Below are 24,232 nucleotides of genomic sequence, written 5' to 3'. Positions count from 1 at the left end.
TTTTTTTTTTTTTTTTAAAAGGTATCCATCACAGGCCAGTTGGGAATGAAGACAGGAGGAGCAGGAATTCCAATAACTGCTACAAACCTGCGCATCCAGGGTAAAGATGTCCTACGTCTTCCTCCATCCTCCATCACCACAGACGCTAAAGGCCAGACGGTGCTGCGGATCACCCCGGACATGATGGCAACTCTCGCCAAATCCCCAGTTGCAACTGTCAAACTCACCCCTGACTTCCTGAGCGGCGCGGCCACAGGCAGCAAGAGCATATCAGCCACTCTCCACGTGACGCCGCAGCACCCTTCACCTTCTTCTGTGTCCAGTGCTTCATCCTGCACAGGGGAAGTTCAGACCACTAAAGCAGGCTCTGTTACCTCCACCTTGTTGAAGGCTGCAGGAGACACAGCCATACGTCTGATGCCCACATTGGCTGTCACTGTGGGTGACCAGAAATCTAGGACCTTCTCCACCGTGACCTCCCCCGACAAGAGCGGCGCCACCATTCGGATAATGCCAGGCCTTGGTGTTATTCCGCAGAAACAGGGTCAAACTATCACAGTGACGACCACCACCGGCAGCAAGCCACTCACAGCGTCTACTTGCGCTAATGTAGGGACGATGGCTGCCAGTGTTGTGGCTGGTGCTAAGGGGATCACAGTGGCTCCTGGAGTCTCGGGCTCAGCTCTCACGCTAGGAACAGCTACAGCCACCGTGCGGCAAGTCCCTGCTACAGTGGTTACTACACAGACGGTAAGAGAATTGTTCTGTTTCTGTACGTATTTCAAGGAAATTGGCTTTTTTTTTTTTTTTTTTCAGTTTCCCAGATAATCTCCCAAAGAAAAAAGAGGAATTAAATGTGTTCATAAGTCACTTGAGTTGCAATTGAATGTCAGGTGTGAACTGCAAGCTGACACAATGTGAATTTACACAATGTGAATGCAAGCTGTTAGGTGTGAAGCAGACTTTCACTCAAAACTACTAGATGCTTCCTCCCAAATCCCTCTCTGAATAGCTGATTTATTCATTTGCATAGTTTCTGTAGAGAGAATTGTAGTTTATCAAATGTGTGCATTGATCCCTTTTGTACTGTTTATTTAAGAAACTCCTCAAACATGCCTTTTGTACTTAACTACACCTTCTGAAAGTCACATGACTCAGGAACAATTCTCTTTTTTGACAACATTATAGGGGAAGTTACCTGCACGGATAACGGTGCCCCTCTCTGTCCTCAACCAACCATTGAAGAGCAAGAGTGTTGTGACCACACCTATTGTAAAAGGAAGTCTCAACACAAAGTAAGAGTCATCATGTGCATTCTTATTTCTTTTTTATTTTCATTGACAACATTTCTCTTGTTAAGACTTTTTCCAGACAGAATGAAAAGGGGATTTGATCGTAAAGATTAAATGAAACTCAAAATGTAAAAAGTAGTACAGACTGTATTATGTATAGATTTTCACAATATACTTTTATTTATTTTTTTATGTGTTGTGAGATTCAGTGCTTTGATGTATTGATCCTCCCAGATGATGATTGTATATTTTGTTTACACTGTAGAGGCATAAGTATCAATTTGGGAGACTCTTAAATATATTTAAAGAAATATAGTAAATACATAAATAAATAGAGATGTTATGATCTAACAAGCGTATACTACTAAACCTTGCACTGTTGTATGGCCTGTTTTAGTTTAAGCCCTTTGTCAAAGTCACTGTAGGGCGGGTTATGACTTTGCTATCCTGTGAAAACAATGGTGAATGGCACACTGCTGGGAAGTCAATTTGGGGCAAATAAAAAGGTGGAATCGGATCGGTGCAAAGACACCCATACTCGCAGATACTCCATGCTGCATTTTAGGCAGTACCAGATAATGGTATCGGTGTCAGAACAGCTCCATTTTGTTTTTAACAGGGTTGCTAGATTGACATCTCTCTGTCCTTTTCCTCTCTTTTCTGAGCAGCCTCAGCAGTCTTGGAAGGAACATCATCCTGACCACCATGCCTGCTGGCACAAAGCTGATCGCTGGGAACAAACCAGTCAGCTTTGTAACAGCACAGCAGTTCCAGCAGCTTCAGCAGCAAGGACAAGCCACACAGGTTAACAGGCTTTTATGTGTCACAAATGAGACATAATAATTTAGGAAACAGCTGTTCAATCCAACTAAGTTTTCATGTAGTAGCATCATCATTCAGTAGCTCAGTCCATAGGGACATGGCTTGGTAACTGGAAGGTGGCCAACACTCCTACATGGCAGCACATCACAGCATGGCAGTGATTGTATTTTAGGCCTATGGGTGTAAAAATTGTAGTGAAAAAAAGAATTTCCCCTTTGGGAACTAATGAAATAAATCACCTTCTTCATTTTGTGATCATATGAGATGTGTAATAACGACTGTAATTAGCCATCAAAACCTACAAAAAAATCGCTGATGTTATTTGACGGCTTTAATCTTCTCTAGGTTCGCATCCAGACGGTTCAGGCGCAGCAGCTCCAGCAGCACATAGCCACAGGCTCCCCAAAATCTGTCTCCACAGTTGTAGTCACAACAGCACCTTCGCCCAAATGTACACCCGATCCTCCACCCGCACCTCAACAGTGATCCTTTGTCATCAGCCAGCAGTGAATCGTAGGTCCAGTGCACAATATACATGCCTGTATTTGGTTGTTGGAGTTTGTTATCAAGCTTTTTCAGGGTCATTTGACATGTTTTACTTTCGCAAGTGAGGTAATTGTCATTACCATGTGTATTATGCCTTCATTTCTTTTCAATTTGGATGATATTTACAAAAGCCAGAAAAATGTGTTCAGATTTACTTTTGTCTGTCTGTTAAAGGGTTTGGATTTGTGCTAAGTTACCAGTATCAATTAATTATTCCTCAACTACATTTCTCATGAATTTTATTTTCCACATTGTTATAATAATCATTAGAATAATATAATGTAAAGCAGCTCACCAGGCTGTTGACAACTACAACTCTATTCAGGCAGGCTGCAGTCTTACCATAGAAATGATGCTTTACTTTTTCTTTCAGTGGTTGACAGACTTTGAAAAGACTGTTGCGCTGCTGCGTTTATATTTAACGTAAATATAACTGAAAATCACAACTTGTCAATTCATATTAACCTACGATTTCAAATTTCTATATGACCGCAAATAGGATGTTCTCCGTGTGACTTCTTTAAATGTTGGATGTAATATTAGAAAATGTGAAGTGCGTGGGACTTAAGTCTGTCTGATGTATTTCAATGTTGTGACTTGTTGATTTTTGTTTTAATATATTATTTGTTCTCTTATCGGGTGTTCGATTTTATTTAATAGTAGGCCACACACTGGAGCCATACATTTTAGGTTAGAATGTATGTAAGTTTTAACAGACCATAATAACAGAATATACTTTAACAGATTGTGTTTAATTTTTTAATTCATTTATTTTTTACAAAAACGTACAGTGTGCAAAATAGCAGAATTGGTCTTACAAACACCTCAACACAGAGAATGAAATCAAATTTAAATGAAATTTCAGAGAGAAGACAACAATTCACTCTTCATCTGACTCTTCAAGTAAAGCTTTCTGGGAGTTTGTTTTGGAGGATGTATTTCGCATTCCAATCTCGATGTCCCGTCCCCTTGCTGAGAATCGCTTCACTGTGCTATTGGAAGAAGAAGAAAAGCTTTAGAAGGCATGTGAACAACATAACGATTATACATTCATGCAAGAACTGTCCCAGCCTCCTCAAAATGAACTAATCATGTTGTAACGTTCGTGGCATAAACGTTCCTACAAGCAGTATCTTACGGGGAAATTTCCAGTCCTCAGTTGGGACCATTTCACAATTAGTGCTGCAAAGCAGTTTTTAGTCATACGTGAGCATTTCTTGTCCTACCAGCATGTGCATGAGGAGGCACAAACAATTATCTGGGTAATGTGATACACATTTCTGCTGACTAGTAACGCACCAACACAAATGAGGATAGCAACCTGATGGAAACAATACAGGCTTCAAAACAAGACCTTGGCAAATAACTGTAAGGCCTAGTTAACATTTTAAACACAATATGTTTAATGGGCCTTAAGCACACAGTGTATATTGAATGTTCAATGTGAACAAAACCATGTTGCATATAAAAACTTCACCGGGTATCAGGTTCAGAGAGCAGACTAAAACTCCAGCTATAGATTCTTATAAGTTTCTTACAATCATTATTTGACCCAGTCTCTTAATCGTAACTATCTTGATATACAGCACAAGAATGCAGGACAGGACATCCCGATAGCTCACCTGGTTGAACTCGTGCCTCATGTACTAAGGCTAAGTCCTGTGGCCCTTTGCTGCAGGTCATCCCCTCTCTATTTCCCCACTATCCATTAAAGGCATAAAAGCCTAAAAAATATATTTAAATAAGGAATGCAGGAAAGCGCTTGTAGCCTAGACCAAAGGTTCCCAAATGTTTTGAGAAGTAGACATTATAGATTTGTCTATTTGTTCATTTTTGTGTTACATGCTCCTTTTTAAATGTTAACATTATTACATTTGATTGATAAACTTTCTTGCACAGGTAAGGAGGCTAATATAGCACATACAGAGCAAGCACTCATAGATTAGCTTGAAATGCAAATGACTAGCAACAGTCTTAAGAGCTCGCCCTCTGTGAATTCAATGGGCTTATGCTCCTGGCTGGTAGCACCCTAAAGGACTTTAAGAAACTTATTATTGAGGCAACCAGTAAAGCCCATTTTGCCATTTTGTCTCTGCTTTGCCACAAGACAGACAAGCTCTTATTATTTCTGCATTCCAGTAGTGCTTTAACATGCTATTGTTTACTTGTCCTTGAAACCTCCCCATAAAACGAACACCGTGCAGTCACCATGTTATTCTGAAAACTGAAGTGAACTTAACAAAATATGTTGTGGTCACGCATCATTTTCTCTTTTTTAAGCACACAACATGCAGGGCAAAATGTACTGAAATAGTCGACTGTTTCTCATTTCTCACAATGTCCTGTGACAGGTTCACATCAGTTTACTGCTCCTGTCATGAAGATGTGGATAACGTACCATATGAGCATAAATAAACTGAATTTACTCCCTTGTGGACTCTGTTCTGCATAAACCTATAGATATGGCACATTCACTAACGATTGATTTTAGTTCTAAAACATGTATAGGTGAAGTATTGGATACTTACAACCAAACCACAGAAGAGGTGCAGGCAACTAAAAGCAGGGCCACAGCTAAATGCCAGCAGAAGCACATAGTGACGAACATGATGTTGGCATGCAGGTATAAGTCCCACATTGATCCACTTAATGGGTAAAGTACAAATCCAATCTGAAATGACAAAAAGTATGATGAAAGAGTCAACTGCTTGTGATTCTGTTAAATATATGTGTTCACAAAAACAGACACTGTTTGGAAAAGAGCAGTCTATTTAAAAGAGGCCAAGATTAAACTGATTTTCTCAAAAGCAAGAAATGAATTAAATCTACTGAATCAAGCTGTCAAAAACTGTATGTTTTATATGTTGATACTGTGTGGTAAGAAATGCTTATTGGCACATTTATACCATGTTCCACAAAACACATGTAACACATAACTGCATTCTTAATGACAAATTTTTCATAATCACCTGGTAGAACCACGAGCCCTGCAGGATGAACATGCATCCTCTGAAGACCTCCAAAATAATGTTGTCTCTTAGGAACACCTCCAACACGGTACCGGCCGATCCACTAAATACAGCCACTAGCAGCAGGGAGTGGATGTGAGCATCCAGAGGGGGCCGACTGTGCACGTGGTAATAGAACAGAAACCCTGGATGATATGGGAGAGTCAAACATAACGTCAGAGGGACATATATGATGTGAACGAAAAATGTATTACCAACGCCTATCCTCCTTACAGCTTACCTTCAACAAAAAGGGCCAAGGACAGAGCAAGGCGGTCGACACCAGTCGGCACCAGTTTGGATGCATTACTGGCAACCAGTGCTATTCCATAGATCCCAAAGAACAGATACATGGTGCTGTGCTGCCAGTTCATCAGCTTGACCCATGAATTGTTGTGTCTGTCATAGAGGTGGGCATGTGGCCCATCCACCACAAACTGTTCAACCATCATACCTGGTATGGGACGACATCAGACCAAATTAGATGAGTCGAGAACAGGCTTTAGAGAGTTTAAGTGTTGAAAACTCACCAACAAATGAAGCAAAGATGGTAAATCCTCCCTCAATGTATTCCATTTTTTTAAAGAAAGGAGGCATAATCTGTCTTCCTTTAGGCTGATTTATCCTCCAGTAGTGTTGGAGAACGTATTTCACTGTTAGCCAAAAGCCATAGAACAGGAAAAAAGTGCCAGGAATGGCGTGTCCTCCAAAGTTAGCCATCGTTGGCTCTGAAAACAGAAAGAAATATACCTCAGTAATCGGTAATATACATTTGAGAGAAACACAGTGTTTATCATTTTAGCTCAGTGTTCTTTGAATGTAAGAAGACACAACTTCAAAGTTCAAGTACTAGCACGTAGCTTTGTTTTATGGTGTTTGGAGCCATGAGACGATTACAGGCAATAGGATGGCAGATTACTTCCATATGAAGGTCACTGCTAAGTCAAGTACGGTTATATAGTTACATAACCAATTTATAACTATAGTGTAAGCTCACCTAATTATGAAAAACATTGACAAAAAGGCTGAAAATATTCTACAATGAGAAACTTCACTGAGTGAGGTCATTTTAAAACATCAGTTTAATCACCAGTAAGTTTCATGTTATTAATCATGTTAATCTCACTTAAGTGTCAGCAAAGATCTTCCATACAAACAAAACATTTATTACTTGATACTGTATTTTATTGCAGCAGTGCAGGGTTGTGGACTAAGCCCTTTGATCCAGACATGAGCTGCTCATCTGACTTGCAAAAATGAAATTCAAATCAAACACAGCTGTTTGGCAAAGTCAGCCAAATGAAAAGCACTCAAGCAAACTCAGTTTTAACAGTGTTACTGATGATATAATATTGATCATATGAAAAGCTGAGAAACGTCCTTTCAATGCAATATTGCCACTATGTGAATTAGAAATTAGCCAGTTTTTTCTTGTTGGTGGCTTCTGAAGTTGACTGTTGAAACTTCCTCTAGGCATCCTAAGTATCAGTGGACACAAGGCACGGGTGTGTTCAAGATCTGCATGTTCAGTCTGACAAGTTTTTCCTGACTAGCCCTGTTTCACTTGCTAATACCTTACATCTATGGTTCTACACATTTCACACTTTAACACAATCTCACACATTTTCACATAAATTCATTAGGAGGCACAGGCCTGTAGGCAGATGGAGTTTGCACCCCTAGGTGGATAATAAAATGTACATACCTTATTCTCTGCTGCTAATTCCCAAAGGCTCAGAAAATTGTGGGGAATTTGTCTGATGGAAATTTCTCTGATAACAGACTCACAAACCAGAGCGTGTCTCTTTCTTCGGAAACTACATCAGGCCACTTCTTCTTCAGTGCAGTTTCACCAAATAGGTGCTTCTTATTCACTCTTGCCACACAAATACACACACCGTCTTCCTTATGATACAACTTGCGTCCTTGAAGTACTGAAGCAATATAAGAGTTCAGTTGCACATTCAAACTGAGGACTACCGTTACTCAACACTAGTACATTTCCATTGCAGTCTATATTTTCCTACTACACTGTCAATGTTGGCAGCTTTCAGAGTGAGAGCAGGCTGGTCTGTACACACCTGTTGTCTGCACTTCCAACCTGTATTGACATCATCTCATAGTCCCGCCCATCATTTGCATTGGTTTCTGTGACCAAGGGACATCCTCCTTGGAGACATTCAGGCAGAAAAACAATACCTGACTAAAGATCTTATTGTTTATAATAATACACTTTATTCAGTTTAGTCAGGTATTTTAGTCCTTGTCACCTTGAGTTTTTTTTTTCTTGCAGTGAAAATATGTTACAACAAATTCAATTTACTTTGCCCTTTCTTCCCATAAGTTTAATAAAAAAAGCCAAAATGTAAGATATGAAGACATTTTGTGAGAACTTCACTACAACTGAGTTAATATATAAACTAGAAACTGTGTGCACAAGGTGAGGAAGCAGTATTTACTTTAAATGAACTTTGCACCCATTTACAAGAAATCTTTATTGCTGTTATCACCGCGTTCAAATGATGAGCGTTCATCAGGTAAAGTTAGTCACCAAAAAGAAAGTTTAATTACAAAACTGAATGTTGTAAAAAAAAAAAAAAAAGCAATAGAGTTTTCTTTTGTTTTTGTTTTTTGTTTGTCATTAAATCTGACACTGAATTGCGTAGACATTTGTCTTGTACATGCAGGGGGTTATAGTATTACACAGAATAACTTCTTCTCTCGAAACGGGTTCTCAGAAGAGGGTACTGGTGTCACTAGAGGGTCTTCCTTGGCATGACTTTCACAGTAGGCCATCAGTTCAGCTGCTGCTTTGGATACCTGCACAGAGAGGTGGTGTTAGTGTGTGTCTGTGTGCATGTGTGTGTTTGTGTCAAACAGGGGAGGTAAAGATAGCAAAACATTTTAAATTCAGTCTATTCTATTCTATGCTATGGCCACATTTTAGACTAAGTGAGAGGTTTAGGTTCAATTAAAAAATACATTTGGAAAAAGGATTTGGAAACAAAACAGTTTATTGATTTCTAATGCCACTTTTAGATATTTCTATTAATTGCTTTGCTAACGTGCCACAATAATGTACTATATTTGAGTTAAAATATCTTTAGTTGAGGGACTTTCCAAGCAAATAATGATAAATGTGATTAATCTTGCTAATCCATGAATATTTCTCTAGATCCCAAATAACACCTTTTTTCCAGTATCAATGAAAAGTCAAATTTATATGGAGAAGCAGTACATTTTATTTAATTAGAAGGGTCATATTGATAAAAAAAAACTGTACGCAAGAAATGTTTCCACACTTAACAGTCTAAAGTAATTGCTAAACCCTTCCGGTATCATCCGTTACATAATGTGCTGACTTACCATCATTCTCTCGATGTTGACCTCCAGTTTCAATTGTTCTACCGTCTTTCGAGCATCTGCAATCTTGGCCATGTTGTTGGACATCCTGCGCCTTTCCTGCTAAAGTCAGCCAGCCTGCAGCAAAACATCAAATGTTATCAGAGTAGAAATATCAGTATGCTATGCTGAAGTGGAAGAGAAATCACGAACACGGTTAAATTTCTAAAGAGCGCACACAGCAAACACACTGCACAATAGTTCACTGGAGGTGTCTGTGCCATGGTTAGAGTCTGTTTCAATTTGCTCGTTAATTCTGCTCCCTGGGTCTCAGCTGCAAGTGGCACAGGGAGGGTCCCAAAGGAGTAAGGGCCAGGGAGGGGAGGCAGCGCAGTTTCCCCAGGGGAGGACATCCGCTGGCTGAGAATGTAAATACACCTAACATTAACATGTTGCTCTTTTAGAATATGTGTGTACAAAACTGCAGATGTAGATATTTAACGCTATTAATGTCCCCACTGTTGTTGTATTATGTTGCTCAGCTGCATAGACTAATGCAAGAGATCAATCTCGTTGGACCTCTTAGAGCAGAAAAGCATCATTAGTCAACAACAAAATACACTCTTTATTTTGTCAGTATCTGTGTAAAATTAATTTGTCAGTTTACAAATAATTTCTACATTTATCAATATGATTCATACTAAGCACGCATGCAAAGATATGTAAAGTTATGTGGTCTGATATAAGCTGTTTCCATGAATCTGTACAAAATTAAATAAATTGTATAGTTTCTCAAGGTTCATCGTAACTAATTCACAACATCACTCACCACAAGACCAACAGCAAACGGGCTCCTAGAATGAAAGTCCGCTTGTCTTCCACAGGGTCCTCTGCACCAACTTACAGTAACAAATGAAGTGAGATTAATGGCAAAGATGAGGAGGAAGGCTTCAATAGGTTCCCTCCTTCAGATAATAAGCTGTGGTTCTGCCCCCAGGATGGGCTCAGTGCCGCAGTTAAAGGCAACATGTGGCGTGACCTTCATCACTTAAGTCTCCATCACTCGCTTACCTGAGATGATGCAGGAGCGCCGAGATGGAACATTAAACAAAGTTTTTTCAATAGGAATTAGATTTAAATAGTTAATAGTGTATTTAATATAAAGACACGAAAAGGAAAGCTGTTTACTCATAACACCTGACAGCAACATGAAAAGACATTAGACTATAATGAGGAAGCTCTCAGGAGAATAGGCAAAGTTGTTTTCCATGACTTTAATTAATTTTCCTGTTTGTAATTCATTCTTAAACAAATATTAAACCTTTAATACTTGCATATATATTTACCAAGTGAATTAATTTTAGGCACTTTGGTCTTGTTTTAGGACAGGATCACTAAATATTGAATAATCAGTAATAACACATATTATTATGTGGTGTAAATGAATGTTAGAATTCAAAATAATATTTACAGTGTAACAGATTATTTTGCCTTCAGCAGGTTTTTGAACAGTTACAGTGGAAGTTTAATAAGCTAAGTCTGTACAAAGAATCAGACACATGTTGCAAATCAGCAACTCCAACACAGGAGGAAACAATAATCTTGGGTTCTAATTCTTTTCTTTCATGATCTTAGTTGGAGGACACGTGTAACCTTTGAGTGTTATGTGACAAAGTTACATGGAGCATAATGCAGATTTACAGTTTAACAGTAAGCAATGACTCTAAATGGTTCACAAGTAATATGTTAAAGGCTGCATTACTTGTTTCAAGAGGATCTTATCAAGCTCCAAACAAATAAGAGCCCAATTCTTTCCTCCAACAAATACGCAAGAACACTGGATAACATGTAGTGTATCCAATAAGTGTGAAAGGTAAGTGTTTGTCAAGGTGTGGGATTTCTCAGATAACAGAATTATTTGTCTCATGTTGTAGCATCCTCTACATTTCTGCCAGTCTCTCCTGTAGAGCTGACAGTTATTCCACACAGCAGCAGGAGGCAAAGTGGCACTGTTATGGAGTTAAATGTCAAGTGCCTCATTAACATTTGTTTCCCTGTAGTAATTGGCCTCTCCTGTGGAAGATGCGGGACCATATGAGTAAAAAGAGCTGCCGCTTCACCTAACCAACCTCTGTCACCATGGGCCCAAAAATATAATTTGCCCAGTGTTGTGTTGCATAATTTAAGGGGGGAACGTTCAGACTTTGTGGTCCTAGTAAGGACTTAATATTGTTGTCTACGCTTAACAAATGTAAACTCTAATCATTCATCCAGCAGCCAACCAGCATGTCTCCTATTGTCCATTTATGACACGGTAATGGCTCAGAGAAAGACGTTTGAAGCCAAAAGCATGACACTAGAGGATTAAAATAACAATTAAGTCAAGTGGAAAGTGAAAATGGGCATGTATAGTACGAGAATGAGAGGAATAGGAACATTTACAACATCTGTCTTTGGCTATACTTTAATTCCTCTCTTTAGAGTTTAAAAGAGTATACATCAATTGACAAACATATTTTAACCAACATTACTCAGCTCAGCTAACTAAACACAAGGAGCCTGTCTCAAATATGTTGTACATATTTGAATGATTATGTTGTGAGTTGTGGTCTATCTTCTGTTGTCTGCTTGTTGATTTTTGTGACTCTCTCAGATCACAGATAATAGATACATAAGAGATACATGAGATTGGTCATGCTCTACAGAAAACATTTTTACATCATAGCTTTTATTTTCACTTGATTTGTAAGTTACATTAGTGTCAATGTGGCTGGAAAAAGAAATACTCTGGTGTAAGCAGCTTATTAATGTAAATGATCTGTTCATAATTTGAGGGGCAATTAAATACTTGTTTAGACTTCTGGCTACAGCAGCTGTTTATAAAAAGGAGATCCAGCAACATGCAGCAGGTGGCCAAATGAAACAACCACAACATTTTTGCAACATGTTATGGTACAGTAAAAATAACCTTAAAACATTTTTAAATCATGTGTTCCAGTTTCATAAAACTGTAAAGGTGACAACTAGACATTTTTTACTTTTAAACCCACCACCCACCCTGAAGCTATGTGTAACATTAATGCTCCTTCCTCTGATTTTATCTTTGCATATTGCAAATATCAGCTCTTCACTCATTTAGTATCCGACCAGATTGCATATTTCATATTTGTACATATTGTCTCCTTTTACTCTCTCTATTTTTATCTTTCTTTATATGTTTATATGTTTAATAGTTATGCACCAACTTACCAAGGCAAATTCCTTGTATGTGAAAACCTACTTGACAATAAACTTGACTCTGATTCTGATTTTGTGCAAGGCAGCACGTAGTACTCAGGTATCTTTAATATATGGGGCCTGGTTGTTTATTTTGCCTTGTTATACTGGTCGTCAAACCAGTTTTTCTAGTCTGTACCTCTTGCTGCTGAAAGTGTAAACTCATTGGTAACGTTATAAAAGAAAAAAGACCTTGAATGTGTTGCGGGAAAAGTCTAATCACAAAAAGTTAAATATAAAAGTAAAAACGTGCATTTTAAATCTTCCATATAATGTAGCCTACATGTAATTGGCTATAGTGGATTTATAATAGGCTACCTGTACCTGTGTTTTTCCAATGTAAAAATTATAAACAGCAGTATAAACTAAAATATAGTTAAACATAACTATTTAAGGTGTTAATACATTTTAGCCCAACCACATAAGGTGGCACAAAATACCTTCCATACAATTGAGCATCTGGGGTTCAAAAAAACAAAAGGGCTGTTGATTTAACATTTATACATGTATTATTACACATATTGTTGTTTTTCTACAGCCAAAACAAAATGAGCGTCTTAATATAGTTAAAACTAAAAAAAAAAAAAATCCAAAAACAACAGTCGAGTTGACCAAGTTAAGACTCTTCAACAGCATCCAGGGTTGTACCATCATTGAGCTACTGATGGGCGTGTACCAACAGTTCGCTGCTAGCTACAATGATCAATAACGTTAGTGACCACTGTAAGATTAATGCCGTCGTCGGACTGCTACTTGCTAGTGTGAGCCATAGACATATAATACACATGTGTATTACATGTCCACGGCGTAGACTCTGTTGAAGTTACGGGCGAAATCAAAACCGTAAGCGAGTCTTTATAGAGAAAAGCCCTTGGCGTAGCATCTGAGCTAGCTAGTTAATCTTTAAGTTACCAATAGCTCCGACCCAGGAGACTTACACGGACAACCGTGATTCAGCGAGATACAAAGAAAAGACCCCGAAAGCCTCAACACCCACAACGACACATTCATTGATGTTAACGTCCGTCACTTCATGTGTGTCGCTTTCGGGTCGCCCCAGTGTTATTATTAACTGCCTGGTTTCCATCCTCCAAGATGTATGGGATGTCGGGATGACAGGAAGATGGCAAACGGGGTTGGAAGTGAGTAACGCGGGTACCTAGCAAATGTCAGGGCATGCTATCTGTTAGCGGCGTCGGTACTGTTGATGTTATCACTAACTTCCTGCATGGCAGCCTCCGCTCCCTGCAGGGGAGCCTGCAACGATTAATGGCTGTCATCGCGAGTTGACAGCTCTGTTTGCACTTGGTGGTGGTTCCAGTTACCGCCACCTGTATAAACGACGTGCCTTTTTGTTTTTTTTTTGTTTTTTTTTTTAATGATTGCGATCAGTTGAAGTGGACAGTATGTGTCCACAGTGAGCTGCTGGCGTGGTTGGGCAGCTTTGGGGCTGCAGACAAAAATTAAAGCTCAAGAGATTTAACAATTCTGTCCGTACCAGGCCTCAGAAAGACAGCAGGCGATCAGTTGAACATGGTCGTTGTTAAACTAAATAATGCATGCTTTATGTTTTGTCTATCCCTCCCCTCATCTACAGAGCACAAGCTGCTTGTCATTGGACCAACAGAGCCATGGTCAGTGAGGGAAAAGCTGTGTTTGGCCACATCTGTCATGAAGAGTGGAGACCAGAACTGGTGCTGTGCTACTGTTCTATTTTTGCCACTTTACTCTAAAGCTGGTGATGTGATTCTTTATTGTGTGACCAATTTTTATGTGTCATAGTCTGTGATATATTCATACGCAGTCATTTGTAGTTTGTGTCAATATGTTAAACTGATCAGAGGTTTTTTTTACACACAAGTTTACCTTTTAAGAGTAGATAGACTCAATAAAGGTGGCTCTATTGTTGGGGTTGTTGTATTTATGTGTGCTTGAAACGGTGGTTGCTGTCACAATGACACGCAAATACAATAAATTAACCACAGGTAGGCATGTGGTTGTCTGTTGATGGACTGGCGTACTCTCTATGATGTTGCACCGTGCAGGCTCGCTTTAATTTTGCATACATTTTGCATGGATTTACAACTAAAAGACTTCCAAAAAAAAAAAATAATAACAAACAAATGGACAAAACAGATTAGAAGAAATTTGACTAAGAAATTATTTTTATGGTTTTAATGTAACCAGGACCTACTGTAAATAGTGGGCTGCAATGGGCTTTAAAGTGTATTTCATCTTGGATTGCTTTACATCATCTCAACAGGGTATCTGTCAGTCGAGCCCTCAAACCGTTTGCAGAATCTGGGCGACCACCTGACTGGTTCTCTCAAAAGGTACGACAAAACCCGAACTCCCTCGACAGCAGAATACGTAGACCAAATGTATGACCTCTGCAGCAGGTTTGCCCCATTATATTGTGTCCCGTGACAAAGCTGTTCTTCACTTGCCTTTGGCTCTTCACAGCACTGTGCATCCAAGTACTCTGAGCTCCTGGAAACAACCGAGGCCCCAAAGTGAGCGCATGAGTGACTTTTTATCTCGAGCAAGCTTTCGTAGATTTACAAGCCAAAATAAATGCATTGTCAGCATATGCCAGAAAAACCACGTCTTACACTAATAATGCATTTGTTGCCTTCAGGCGGAAACGTGGCGAGAAAGGTGAAGTGGTGGAGACGGTGGAGGATGTGATAGTACGCAGGCTGACAGCTGACAGGATCGATGAACTCAAAAAGCTGATTATAGAAACACAGGAAAAGCACAGGTACACAAGCATCGCGTTTAACAGCACGGACAAAACAAAGTAGTTGCATCTAACTGCGTGGATGAGACTGGTTGACTTGGTGCTGTTTTCATAGGAAGCTGAAGAGAGAGGCCGAACTCATCCAAGCAGGACATCTAGATTCCAAACTAGAGGAGTTATGGGAAGAAATCCTGCAGTAAGAAGCAACAAACTGTCTATCTGACGTGTTTATACAATGATACAGTACATCTCTTTTTATATCTTATCTCTTATATCTTTTAAATAAATGCTTTTATGTTTATCTTTCAGGAAGAAGAAACTGGAGGAAGAGGAAGCAGAGATAAAAAGAAAAAACACAGATGCTGCTTATCAGGGTATCTCCTTCACTTTTAAGGGGGATTTTGGGTGGGGGACATCGATATAGAATTACGTTTCAGTAATCCAATTGATGATCTATAAATAGTGTCTTTACCTGTGGAAAAAACGAAGTGAAATTGTTCAGTTGAAACATCCTCAGCTGTTCCATCTACACTCTCTTGGCCCATTTGCAGTCGACATTATCCATTATTCAACGTCAGCTGAAAGTGTAACAGCTTTTAGAGGTGGTGGATAGATGTATAGCACTGTATAGTGAAGCTGCTTTGACTGTATTACTGTAGAGTTGCTCGTTCCCTTCTAAATCAGCACCACCTAAATCAAAATGGTACGTTCTCTGTACAGTGGCTCGAGATTCAACCCGTTGGTGGAGCTAGAAAGTCTGTGGATTGGACTATGAATATTCGTACCAACATTTCGTAGCAATCTGTCCAATAGTTGTCATGATGTCTGACTCAATTTTTGGACCAATTGCTGTAGAGCCACGCTGCCAACATGGCTTAATCATGGCATGCTTTTGTGTGACTGATAGGAAAATCCTCTCTATGCTGCCCCTCCCTCTTCCAGCCAGACAGGTGGCAAAGAACACGCCAAAGCGAGTGCCTGGCATCACCATGCATTCGCCCTCAGGCTGTAGCTCCCCAAGCCAGGAGTTCTCACCAAGTGACCCACTTGAGTGCTTGACACTGGATCTCGCATCGACAAAGAATGTAAGTCACTGAAGTTTCAAAGGTATTTAAGGTCTGCCTTACTTTTCAGCAATCGTAACTCCTCTTGGGACTTTTAAAACTGTTTGCTGGTGTAACATGTGTGAATAATCTGTGTTTCTCTCAAGATTCCTGCAGACCAGTCAGTTTTCCTCTTTGAGCTGGGTCTTGTGTGCCACGTGTTTAGATTTGCTAATGTGATTTGCCATTTCCGTGTTATTGTAAAGACCAGAAACCTTGTGCTACAGCTATGGCACACTGTTATACAAAACACTTAAAATATCCTTTGTATAAAATTTTAGCTGCTAAAAGTAACTAAGGCGCTTAAAAACAGAATTTATGGCTTTATTAATTATCTTTTGGAAAGGGGGCTAATATTCTTAGCAATGCCAAGGAACACATTAGAGACACGTTAGAGAGTTCATAATTGAAAGCATTCCTGGATTGGTATGGCAGTGTGACTTCATGTCCCCCTCTCTCTGTTTCCAGGCTTCGGGATCAGCCAGATTAATGACAATTTCTGAGTCTTCTGGACCTGACGTCAGCCACGGGTCACTTCTGGATGACCCCACCCAAAAGAAGCTCCAGGGCCAGAAAGCCACACCACCACCATCTCCACTCCTGTCAGAGTTACTGAAGAAAGGCAGTATCTTGGCCACAAATTCCAGACTGGTATGTGGAGGGGACTTATTGTATTATGCCGACAGTGCCAAGCTCTGTAATTAATATGTCTGAGTCTGCAGGTGATCCCATCTTCATCTCATCATTTGTAGAGTTACTGTGCATTTAGGAAGTATTTGATCATTTTGTCTTCCATTCTGTTGTGTGGTTTTGGTAGCTGTGGTTGTTTTTGCCCATTGTACAAAGATTTTAGTAATTTTTGCAAATGTATTTAATCATGACTACAGAAATGCCATTGGATTTGTAACGTCCAGTCTGTTTTCACCTCAGGACATCTCAGTGTTTTTCTCTCAGTAGATTTGCTAAAGCTTTTCTAATGTTGGATAATATGCATGTGTGAACAACTGTCTTCAGTCTATTCCACTCCATTTTGAATGGGTTTCAGGTGTTGTCTCAGGCTGTGCCACACAAGGTCATTCATGTTCCTGTATGAAACCATTTCAGTGTTCAGATTATGCTTGGTTATTGTCCTGTCATTGCTTCTATATGGGTGAATATGCACTATGAAGTCTATACTTCCTGTTTTTGGAAACATGATTTTTCTTTCTACCCTTAAAAGTCTTAAAGGGCTGTACCACTGAAACAGTACATCCAGTCAGGAAAACATTTTGACTTCTTGAAATAAGTTGACTTGAAGAAATAAAAATGTGTCATTTAACAGTTAACACATCACTTAATCTATTTTGAATTTGTTTGTTTTTTATGACTTTAAGACTATAATTGTGTTGGTTTGTGTTACAGTTCATAACTCTACATTATAGTTAACATATAGAGTTGCACCACTAAATGTTTTGCCTCTTAGTTTCTCAGGCTTCTCTCTGCAATCTGCAGGTGGCAGTTGTTTTTTTTTTTACCTCTAAGCTTTTTGTCATATGTCATCAGTGGTTCCTGTATGGCATGATTTCCCATTGCAGCCAAGCAGCTGTCATTCATTGTGTCCCTGACTGAGGTTTCTTCTTGAATGGTTGCTGGACACTTGACTCCTGGAATTGTCTGACTTGTTTGGTGAAATCCCAACATGTCAGAATAAGTTTGTCCTTTACTAGATCTTTTGCTCCTCACATTCCTCTGGTAATGTTTCTGCTTTGACATTCAGTGCTACCTGTAGGCTGTAAGCTAAAATCTATAATGTGAAATATGTAAAAACATACACACAGGGATTGTACTCATTATGATTTGTGTTATTTCTAAAAATTATACTTTACATGACATTCACTTTTACATAATGGATTTTTATGTGTGAATCAGCAGTTATGTTTAATACAAGCTGGGAGGTGAATGATACTTGATGTGCACTTCATGTAGAGGAAAACAGACAAATTACATGTAAAAGGTTTGACATGCATGTATTCGTTTATATCTCAGATTGGGGAGGGTGACGTGCCCACTGGTAATATGACAGGAGCACATGACTTGCAGCTGGCTCCGCCTAGTCAACCTCTCTCTCAGGCTACAGGTACAGATACAGTGTTCATATGTGATCACGTATTCACCCCATTTGGGTATTTATTGTTTTATTGGTTTGTCTACAGTGTGTACATTCGTTTTCTTTACACTGATATTTCAAAGTGAAAACAAACGCCTCACAAAATAATTGATTGCATAGGATTTAATTCCAATCACTATTTGGCAAAAAAAGGTCTAAGAGGGTTGAATACTGTTCTGTTTATTAGTATTCTACCTTTTATGTTTCCTTTGTATTTGAATCCTACATGTATGTATGTTTTCTTTACAAAAATGCTATTATTGTCTCAGTTGTTTGCTCATACATTGGCAAGCTGAAAGCCTCTGCTGTTTGTCTGCACTCTGCAATTTGTGTGTCTTGCATGGCAGGTGCCCCGATGTTGTCTCGTCTCCTGGAGGCGGGTCCCACCCAGTTTTGTGCCTCATTAGGTTTCATGGTCAGTGCAGACTCATCCTCCAGTGCTCCTCTCTCTGCTGCCACTCCCGTTCCTGTTGACTCTGCTGCCTCAGCAAGTACAGGTCCGTCCACTTTGACCCGTGTCCAAACCGCTCAGTGCTGAATCCGCAGGCTAAACGTTCTCACATCCTGGATGTCACCTGTTTTGTAGCAAGAGAATTTCAGACTTTGTTGGCAATTTCGAAGATGTAATATAATGTTAAATGTTAAGGTAACAGGTATTACAAAGATAGTGGTTAAAATATAAACACAAGCTAAGGATTAAGCTTGAGTTAAGTATGCTGTATAGAAATATATACGATATATACTGCTACTACTGCTAGTTTAAAATTGTATTTTGAAAAAGAAATGTCTGTTTGCAGAGATGGATGTGATGGTGCCGTCTGTGCCCCCTGGATGCGAGCCTGTCTCTGCAGAGGATAAGGTGTCAGAGCTCAGTGAGGAGGATGTGACTGTGTCCTACATGGGAGATGAGCTGGATCTGAAGACAGTTGGGGACATTATCGCCATCATTGAGGACAAGGTGCAAAAATTGCAAAAATGTCTCTATATTTGTGCAGCAAATGAGATCAACTGTGGATAAATTAAAGCATATATAATGCCTGTGTGAGGAAAGTTCTTTTAAAATGTGGGTATTTTCTTGTTTGGCCATTAATCTAGTTTACTCACCAACATCACTGCTGAGATTTATGGCGAGCTATGAAAAGAAATAGAGTCGTATCTCTTCTTCTACAGGCAGATGAGACTGCAGAGGCTTTGGATGCAGCTGCAGTTGAGGCTGCTCTGTCACTGTGTGAGGAGAACGGCCATGCTTTGTCTGGTGCCTGGGAGGCTGGGCCTTTCCAGCCCCACGAGTCTCACCCCGCAGTGCCCACAGGGGTCCCACAGTCTTCGTCTCTTCACAGTAGCCTGGAGGGGAAGACAGAAGTGTTAGAACTTCATAGTGGGACTTCAGCTTCACTCTCCTCTATGTGCAACAGTCAAGAGAACTGTCTCACAGCATTCGTGGGACTGAGGGGCCTTCCTCCCACCTCCTCATCCTCATGCAACTCAAAGAGTTTGGAGCACTGCCGCACTGGAGCGCCTCCACAGCCTGAGGCAATGGGAGCGACGGTGCACCAGAAAAGCCAAATTTCATTGGATGTTACCATAAAAAGTGAGAAGCGGGCACAGCAGAGACCTGTTAAACCCCACAGAGGTATGCACACCCATGCATAAATACTAGTATTCACTTGCTTCATAACATGCAGTTTGCATGTAACTATGCATTTTGCATAACCATTTCCTTCTTATTATTCATCTTTACTATCTTGGCAGACTCAGTGTTAGAAGATAGCCCACTGACAGAAAGGCATCCCAAGGTATAGCACCCAACGAGGACAGTGCGAACATGATGCTTGTAATTTCTGTACTGAAATGAAAAAAGCTCCACAGTATTCCTGCACGACGAGCTGTGTTTGAATCTCTCCGCATCTTTCCACCATCTTTGCAGGGGACAAAGGCTGAGGATGGAATAAGTGTTGGGCGAGGACAGAATGCCTCAGGGACTAAAGTGCACAATGAGGTCAACGGGCCAGAAGTGTGTGGAGAAGAGGAGGGTGAGGGATTCTTGTCAGAGCCAGATGGGGAAATGGAGCTAGAACCTGCGGCCAGCGAGAGCGAGGACGGATACAGCCTCCACACGGCTTCCTCTTCTCTGCAGCTTCACACGACCGCAGACTCCATCCCCAGCAGCCCTGCCTCATCGCAGTTGTGAGTGAAACGCTTTCAGTCACATGCAGAAACTGTCAATTAGCCACATAAATGTCATGGCTGTCATGCTGCAGACCAGGTTCTGCTTGATAGTACTTGCCTTCTGATGTCATCTTTCTTCTCACATACCATTATTGTGCAGCTCTGTGTGCAGTGAAGATCTGGAAGCTCTACAAGCTCACAAGATCTGGAAGAAAGCCATTATGCTGGTGTGGCGTGCAGCGGCCAATCACAGGTCAGAATATGGTGCTCTGATATATTTCCTTTTTTTAATTATTTGTGTCGTCACGAAAAACAAATCTATGGGATTTGTTTTGTAGGTATGCAAATGTCTTCCTGCAGCCAGTAACAGATGAAATTGCACCTGGGTACCACAGTATTGTGCACAGGTAAGCACAGCATATGTTTGCTGTGGTCATATTTTATCTCTTTTCATTTCACTAAAGGTTATTGTAGAGGTTATTTGTCATATTGCTCATGCAGAATGTCTAACTTTTCAGACACTAAGAAAAAACAACCTTGTTTTTGCTGGATGACATTGGATTATTGACATTCGCCAACACTAACCGCCTCTTTGCGCTTTACCGTTACAGGCCAATGGACCTGGCCACCATAAAAAAGAACATTGAGACCGGTTTGATACGGACCACCGCTGAGTTCCAGAGGGACATCATGCTGATGTTTCAGAATGCGGTCATGTACAACAGCCTGGATCATGACGTGTACCACATGGCCCTGGAGATGCAGCGTGACGTCCTGGAGCAGATCCAGCAGTTTCTAGCTACCCAGCTCATCATGGAGACATCAGAGTCTGGTATCAGCGCCAAAAGCCTGAGGGGCCGTGAGAGCACACGCAAACAGGACTCTACTGACAAGGTGCTTCACTAGAATTTTGAAAAAAGCAGAGAGTACAGAAGAAGAGACAAGGGTGAGACAACAGGCTGACTTAAAGGTAGAAGAAAGTAGATCTGCCTGCCATTTTCCAAAGCATGACTGATTTTTAGATTGATAATCTTTAAGGTAGCCATTGGTTTCATGTGCTATCAAAATCAACTTGCAGAGACATGTAATCCATCACAATGAAAATCTTTTTGTCAGAAGTCAACTTTTTTGATGCAAGAATCCACCAAATTATTTTTTTCACAATGTACATATTCATTTATTGTTTATCTCTGCGTTTATTCTCTGAGTTTTCAGTGCATGAATGCAATACTTTTTTTTTTTTTTAGCTGACTTTAATCTTGGATGGAGGATTATCTTTGACTGTATTACTATACAAAGATAATGCCCAAAAAATTTAATACATTGTTCACTGTGGAGATTACTGTATGTATCTCAAACTAATGGTTGACAAGTAGGCAAGATTTATTTTAAATCATATGTTATGCTTTGAAAGATGGTAGGCAAGAATGTAATAATGCAATAATGTAAAGAACATTACTGACAACTATTTAACAAAGCATTAGTAAGTTTTTACATTGATATTCTACCTTCAAGAAAGCTATTGTTTTCCATTAATTTCAAAAACAGTATGAAATTGAACGGAAATATTATTAGCCTGATGATCACAGTTCATTTCTGTTTGTTTGGTTTGTCAAAGATGCTTTATTTTTGCATGCTAATGTGACTGAGTGAAGAACTACTAGTGTTGATGTTGAAGATTTGCACTACATGTACACAGAAACAAATAAGCAATGTGACAACACCTACATTACAGCTACATTACGATACCACACCTTGTAACTTTGACTAAACAAAATCAGGATAACTAAAGGTTTTGATATTTTTTACACGTTCGGTAAATCCACCCTCATGAAGGCCCTGCGCCAAAACACGTTGGTGAAATAAAGGAGAGTTTTTCCAGTTAGTCAGCTAGTATCAAGTTGTTACTGAAGCACCTTGTAAGCAGGTGAAGTAGCGACAGCACACTCCTAAATATTTGGATGACAATTTACCTGCCTGAAGCGTGTTGATATTTCACAGTGTACTGATGTTAACTGAAACCAGTGGTTGACGGGAAGGTAGCAGATGATTGTAAAACTGCTATGCTTTGAAAAATGGTTGACAAGAATATATGTCTGTAGTATATGTTGTATGTAGTTAATGAGCTATACATGCTGGCATGTTCCTTAAAAAATGCCTGAAGTGGATACGTAGTGTGATTGCAGTGCAGTGAGGAAGTGAAGAGTAAAAGTTTAAAAATGGCCACATGGCAATACACCAATTTATGTAGCAGACATTCATTTTGTTGCGCTGAATATACTTTGTGTTGTGTCTTTCTTGGCTTTATTTTGTCTCTCTCCTCTTCCTCTTGAGACTTTAAATGCTCTTTTGAGTCGCAGCTCTGATATGTATCATCTTCCTCTTACAGGACACTGTCTCCATGTCCTCTCCTGCCTTCCTCCTTTCTCTTTTTGTAAGTACTTTCCTTTTCCCTTTTTGTCTTGTCTTTTTTTTTTCAGAGCTGAACTCTAACAAATCAAAAAAGTCTTAGTGGCTTTAATATCTTGAAGCATGACTTTGAACATTAGTGTCAGTTCAGTCACATACACTGAGTGAAGACTAAACGTGGCCTTATAGTTTCTTCCTCTCTTTGACTCTAGGATGGCGGCACCAGAGGGCGCCGTTGTGCCATAGAAGCCGACCTCAAGATGAAGAAATGAACATGCAGTATGAAAATGATCTGACAGTGTCCCTGAGTTGAAGTGAAAGGTGTGATACCACAAGACTGAACTTATCCTCTGTCGTTTGCACAGAGTCTCACCCTGCATAATGTGCAGTGTAGCTTTCACTTGCACTCTACATTAAATGGGTAGACTATGATGTGGAGAAGCTCTTATTTCTTCTGAGACAGCCATGCAGACATGGATTACATACTGTATAATCCCAGATTACAATGGGGCATTCAGAAAGACTAGGTCAAAGCTTTCCCAGACATAGTTGCAGATCAGTAAGACTTATCCTGCTCTAAATTACATCAGGTTGTAAAAATGAAGATAAAAGTTACTGCGAGCCTACAAATGGTCTGAAATTAAGCCTACAGGGGACCTGGTTGAATCTCAGATTAGTGTGGTTGATTTAAAGAAATAAACCATGTTGGTGATCAATATGTAAAACCAGAGGCCAAAGAGTCCGATTAACCTAGAATTTCTGAATGATCAGGGGTACACATACTAATTTCAACAACATTGTCATTGCTGGTATGAAATCGGTCGAGTTTTTTTTTCCTTTTCTTTTTTCTAATTTTAAAAACTTTGAGATCACTTTTAAATATGGCTGTATCGTTTGTGATTGATTTTATCTACGCTACACTTATTGTGAAACAGAACCTACGTGCATACTCATTTTCAGTATTTTTGAGCAAACGTCATGTCAATGAACTGTTTTGTGGACTTAAAATGTTTAAACAATAAAATGTCAGAAAGAGCCCTCAACCCACTATGTTCAGCTTGAATGTGCACAAAACATTTCCACAATACCAACACAAAACACAACAGAGCAGAAACTGTGGCAGTTATTTGCTTACCTTCTCCTCTCAAATCTAAATCTGTTAAAGAGCTGTCCAATCAAAACTGTTCATGCAGGGGTTGTGCGCAAGGAAAGGCTTGATCTTCTTATGGTACATTTAATTAGCTGGCATTTCATATACTTTTAAAAAAGTATGAAAGTCTGCTTTGCCTAATTCATGACACTGGTGTTTATTGAACTGTATGTCGATAAGAAAAAGCATGGAGCTTCTCAGGACTGGGTTTAAGCAGCAGTGGCCACAT

At 39.7% G+C, this 24,232-nt stretch overlaps 4 protein-coding genes across 5 annotated transcripts in view; 2 read left to right on the top strand and 2 right to left on the bottom strand.

Annotated features, from left to right (window-relative positions):
• The window catches only part of nfrkb (nuclear factor related to kappaB binding protein), a 9,361-nt gene extending 6,068 nt beyond the window's left edge, over positions 1-3,293 (top strand). For both annotated transcript variants that reach the window (XM_035665935.1, XM_035665934.1), the window contains 4 exons: positions 22-750; positions 1,189-1,295; positions 1,961-2,096; positions 2,460-3,293. In XM_035665935.1, the coding sequence (XP_035521828.1) occupies positions 22-750; positions 1,189-1,295; positions 1,961-2,096; positions 2,460-2,600 (1,113 nt within the window). In that variant the 3' untranslated portion in view covers positions 2,601-3,293. The remainder of the gene's footprint in view (positions 1-21; positions 751-1,188; positions 1,296-1,960; positions 2,097-2,459) is intronic.
• A 247-nt stretch (positions 3,294-3,540) lies between these two features.
• On the bottom strand, positions 3,541-7,746 carry tmem45b (transmembrane protein 45B). Its single transcript, XM_035665937.1, has 6 exons — positions 7,374-7,746; positions 6,199-6,396; positions 5,910-6,122; positions 5,630-5,814; positions 5,189-5,331; positions 3,541-3,652 (listed from the first exon to the last, which is right to left on the bottom strand). Exons 2-6 carry the CDS (start codon positions 6,386-6,388, stop codon positions 3,541-3,543), a joined length of 843 nt encoding a protein of 280 aa, XP_035521830.1. The 5' UTR covers positions 6,389-6,396; positions 7,374-7,746.
• A 613-nt stretch (positions 7,747-8,359) lies between these two features.
• gng8 (guanine nucleotide binding protein (G protein), gamma 8) lies at positions 8,360-9,118 on the bottom strand. The gene is made up of 2 exons (XM_035666964.1): positions 9,035-9,118; positions 8,360-8,488 (listed from the first exon to the last, which is right to left on the bottom strand). The coding sequence occupies exons 1-2, from the start codon at positions 9,116-9,118 to the stop codon at positions 8,360-8,362; spliced, it is 213 nt and encodes a 70-aa protein (XP_035522857.1).
• A 3,769-nt stretch (positions 9,119-12,887) lies between these two features.
• On the top strand, positions 12,888-24,057 carry LOC118331279 (bromodomain containing 8). The gene is made up of 20 exons (XM_035666090.1): positions 12,888-13,428; positions 13,884-13,980; positions 14,550-14,619; positions 14,750-14,799; positions 14,925-15,047; positions 15,142-15,222; positions 15,336-15,400; positions 15,969-16,111; positions 16,598-16,780; positions 18,155-18,245; positions 18,623-18,772; positions 19,073-19,233; positions 19,446-19,908; positions 20,028-20,071; positions 20,203-20,462; positions 20,605-20,697; positions 20,783-20,851; positions 21,056-21,338; positions 22,834-22,878; positions 23,066-24,057. Exons 1-20 carry the CDS (start codon positions 13,386-13,388, stop codon positions 23,123-23,125), a joined length of 2,574 nt encoding a protein of 857 aa, XP_035521983.1. The 5' UTR covers positions 12,888-13,385; the 3' UTR covers positions 23,126-24,057.
• The last annotated feature ends 175 nt before the right edge of the window (positions 24,058-24,232 follow it).

The sequence above is a fragment of the Morone saxatilis genome, unplaced genomic scaffold (assembly GCF_004916995.1).
Source record: "Morone saxatilis isolate NCDOM2014 unplaced genomic scaffold, NCSU_SB_2.0 Contig20, whole genome shotgun sequence".
In the NCBI taxonomy this organism is placed as follows: domain Eukaryota; kingdom Metazoa; phylum Chordata; class Actinopteri; family Moronidae; genus Morone; species Morone saxatilis.
The sequence above is the reverse complement of the archived record's forward strand: the minus strand, read 5'-3'. Positions and strand labels throughout refer to the sequence as shown.